A 2426-nucleotide genomic window follows, 5' to 3' on the forward strand; every position below is an offset into this window, starting at 1 on the left:
CCTCCTCGCGCATGCGCACAACGCAGTGTCAGCGACGGGAGAGAGAGGGGAAGGAGAGGTAGAGGGAGAGATTTCTCAGCATCGCCAAGACAGAAAATAAAAACAGAATTAAAAAACGCACAGTAATCCACGATATTGCGATGGTTTCAGTATTATTCTTCCAACGCCTGGCAAATATAACTGAAAGGTTCTCCAGCCATACGGCCCATGTTGCTTGGTAAAGCAATAAACCATCATTGGACACAGCAAAATTGTTGCCTTATTTAAAATAAACAAAATCGTCAATTACACTAGAAAAGCCTTTGAACCTCAACCCCTGGGAGTTTTTTCAATAATCAAAATATTTAAAATAGCCAAATTTGCAAGACATAATTGATAATATATATAAACTATTTTAGAAACAGTGTACTTATGCTGTTTACACAGTATTTATGTGTACTTATGCCGTTTACACGGAGTATTAAAAATTCTATTTAAATATCTATTCACAATTTAAAGTTCAAGTTGTCTAAAAGGAGTAAGTCACTTTTATCACCTCAAAGTAAGGAATTTCTCAAATGAACCATTTATGCTCTACAGAGCAAACCCCCCCCCCCCCCCCCCCCCCCCCCCCACACACACACACACACACAGACAGAGGGAGTCATGTTCAAGACAGAACTGGAGGAGAACCTCTGAATGATCCAGGAAACTAGGTGTCAGTATATCTGTTTCATAATGTGAAGAACCACAGGAATAAATTACTTATTGCTGTTTTAAGACATGGACAAGCAAGTCAGTTACAAAAATTGTAGTCCAGAACAAGTTTGTAAATGATTTAACTCTTAATGAAGCCACATAAAACTTCTGTAAGTCTTAAAAGAACTCATTTTGATTCAGGTATTAGAGTAGGATAAATGTGTAAGTGTGCTAGACATATACAGACATTAAATATGGCAAGTACAAGAAAGAAAATCCTTTATATAACTGTGGTGTATTCTTAAAAAGAGTCTAGACATAGTATTACATGTACCTTCAAATTCACATTCAACACAGACAAAAAGTAGTGTTAGACTAACTTTTATAATAATTTAAGTTAATGCTCAAAACATACCATTACAAAATCAAAAATACAAACATGTAACAAATATAGAGCAGTTCTCCCAGTGCAGAGATCACAAGCTAGACAGCAAAACACTGAAGGCTCAGACCAATGCATGGAACCCCACTGGCATGTCTGTCTGCGCTTGTCTGTCTGTCGATATGTCTGTTTCTGTGCCTGCCAGTTGGTGCATGTCTATCTGACTTCCATACCGTGGCTTCACAGGCCTCAGAACACACTCTGAACCAAGACTTAGAGTCTTCCAGCAATAGGTAGGTGAGGTGGGCCAGCAAACTATGTGGAAACAGTTTAGTTAGTTGTGCGTGCGAGCACACACACACACACACACACACACACACACACACACACACACACACACACACACACACACACACACACACACGAGTGAGTTAGGCTGTGTCCGACACAGAGCACCATTGTTTGCCGCTCTGTCAAGTTGTCCAAGTGTTTCGGTGGTCCTGCAGGCTTATTGCAGGGTCCTGGCTCTGCCCACCTCCCCAGAGGGAGGTCCCTCCTGTCCTGGCTGAAGCGGCTCTCCACGGGGGCTGCTTGGTCTGTGTGAAGTCGGGAGCAGTCCCCCGGATTGAAACCGTTGCAGATCCAAACCCACAATTCATCCTCCACTTCGGCACCTCGCACACACAACAGAAGACTCCTCTCTTAAAAGGAAAGGAGAAAACGATCAACCAGAACAGCATAGACCTTCAAACTCAAATCATACTCAGCAAGAACACTTATGTAAGGTCTGCTACACCTATATCCGCTAAGCAGCCTCTCATGCATGAAGTCTTACCCGTTATGTAAAACTGTACACCATTACAGAACGTTCCACTATGTCCTCTCTCACTTCTATGAAAACACACTATGTAATCAAAAGCCCCCACTGACGGAACGAATACATTTAAAAGTAAGTCAGCATGGAGCGAAGTCATGCTAATCGACCCTCCACCAAGTCCCATTCAGTGTGTGGGGCTTGTGCGTCCCGTCAGCAGGACTCCTGCGGGGTTCTCACCACAGACCCTTGCCCGCGACGCCCCTCCTCTGCTGGGCCAGGCTGTAGATCTCCTGCAGCTGTTTCTTCTGGTCGTCGCTGAGAGACTGCGTTAGCGACTGGTACCAGCTCACGTCGCTGCCCTGCACCCCTGCAACGCCACACGCCCACCCTCGACGTTAGTGACTGACGCGACATGGCAGCTCGACACCGCACAAACATCGTGAGGCGAAGTGGGGTGCTACGTACGAAGCAGGGATGCGGAAAAGAACTGATACTCGTCTTCTCCGTTGTCGTAGTCCAGCGGCGTGCTGTACTCCTCTAGTGCGGTGC

The 2426-nt window shown here is 45.0% G+C and overlaps 1 protein-coding gene across 3 annotated transcripts in view; it reads right to left on the reverse strand.

The window, feature by feature from the left end:
• Positions 1-1043: 1043 nt before the first annotated feature.
• The window catches only part of ipo8 (importin 8), a 12825-nt gene continuing 11442 nt past the window's right edge, over positions 1044-2426 (reverse strand). For all 3 annotated transcript variants that reach the window (XM_077005250.1, XM_077005249.1, XM_077005248.1), the window contains exons 23-25: positions 2343-2426; positions 2115-2244; positions 1044-1761 (exon numbers count right to left, since the gene is read on the reverse strand). The exon at positions 2343-2426 is cut by the window's right edge. In XM_077005250.1, the coding sequence (XP_076861365.1) occupies position 1761; positions 2115-2244; positions 2343-2426 (215 nt within the window). In that variant the 3' untranslated portion in view covers positions 1044-1760. The remainder of the gene's footprint in view (positions 1762-2114; positions 2245-2342) is intronic.

This window comes from Brachyhypopomus gauderio, chromosome 5, assembly GCF_052324685.1.
Source record: "Brachyhypopomus gauderio isolate BG-103 chromosome 5, BGAUD_0.2, whole genome shotgun sequence".
NCBI lineage: Eukaryota > Metazoa > Chordata > Actinopteri > Gymnotiformes > Hypopomidae > Brachyhypopomus > Brachyhypopomus gauderio.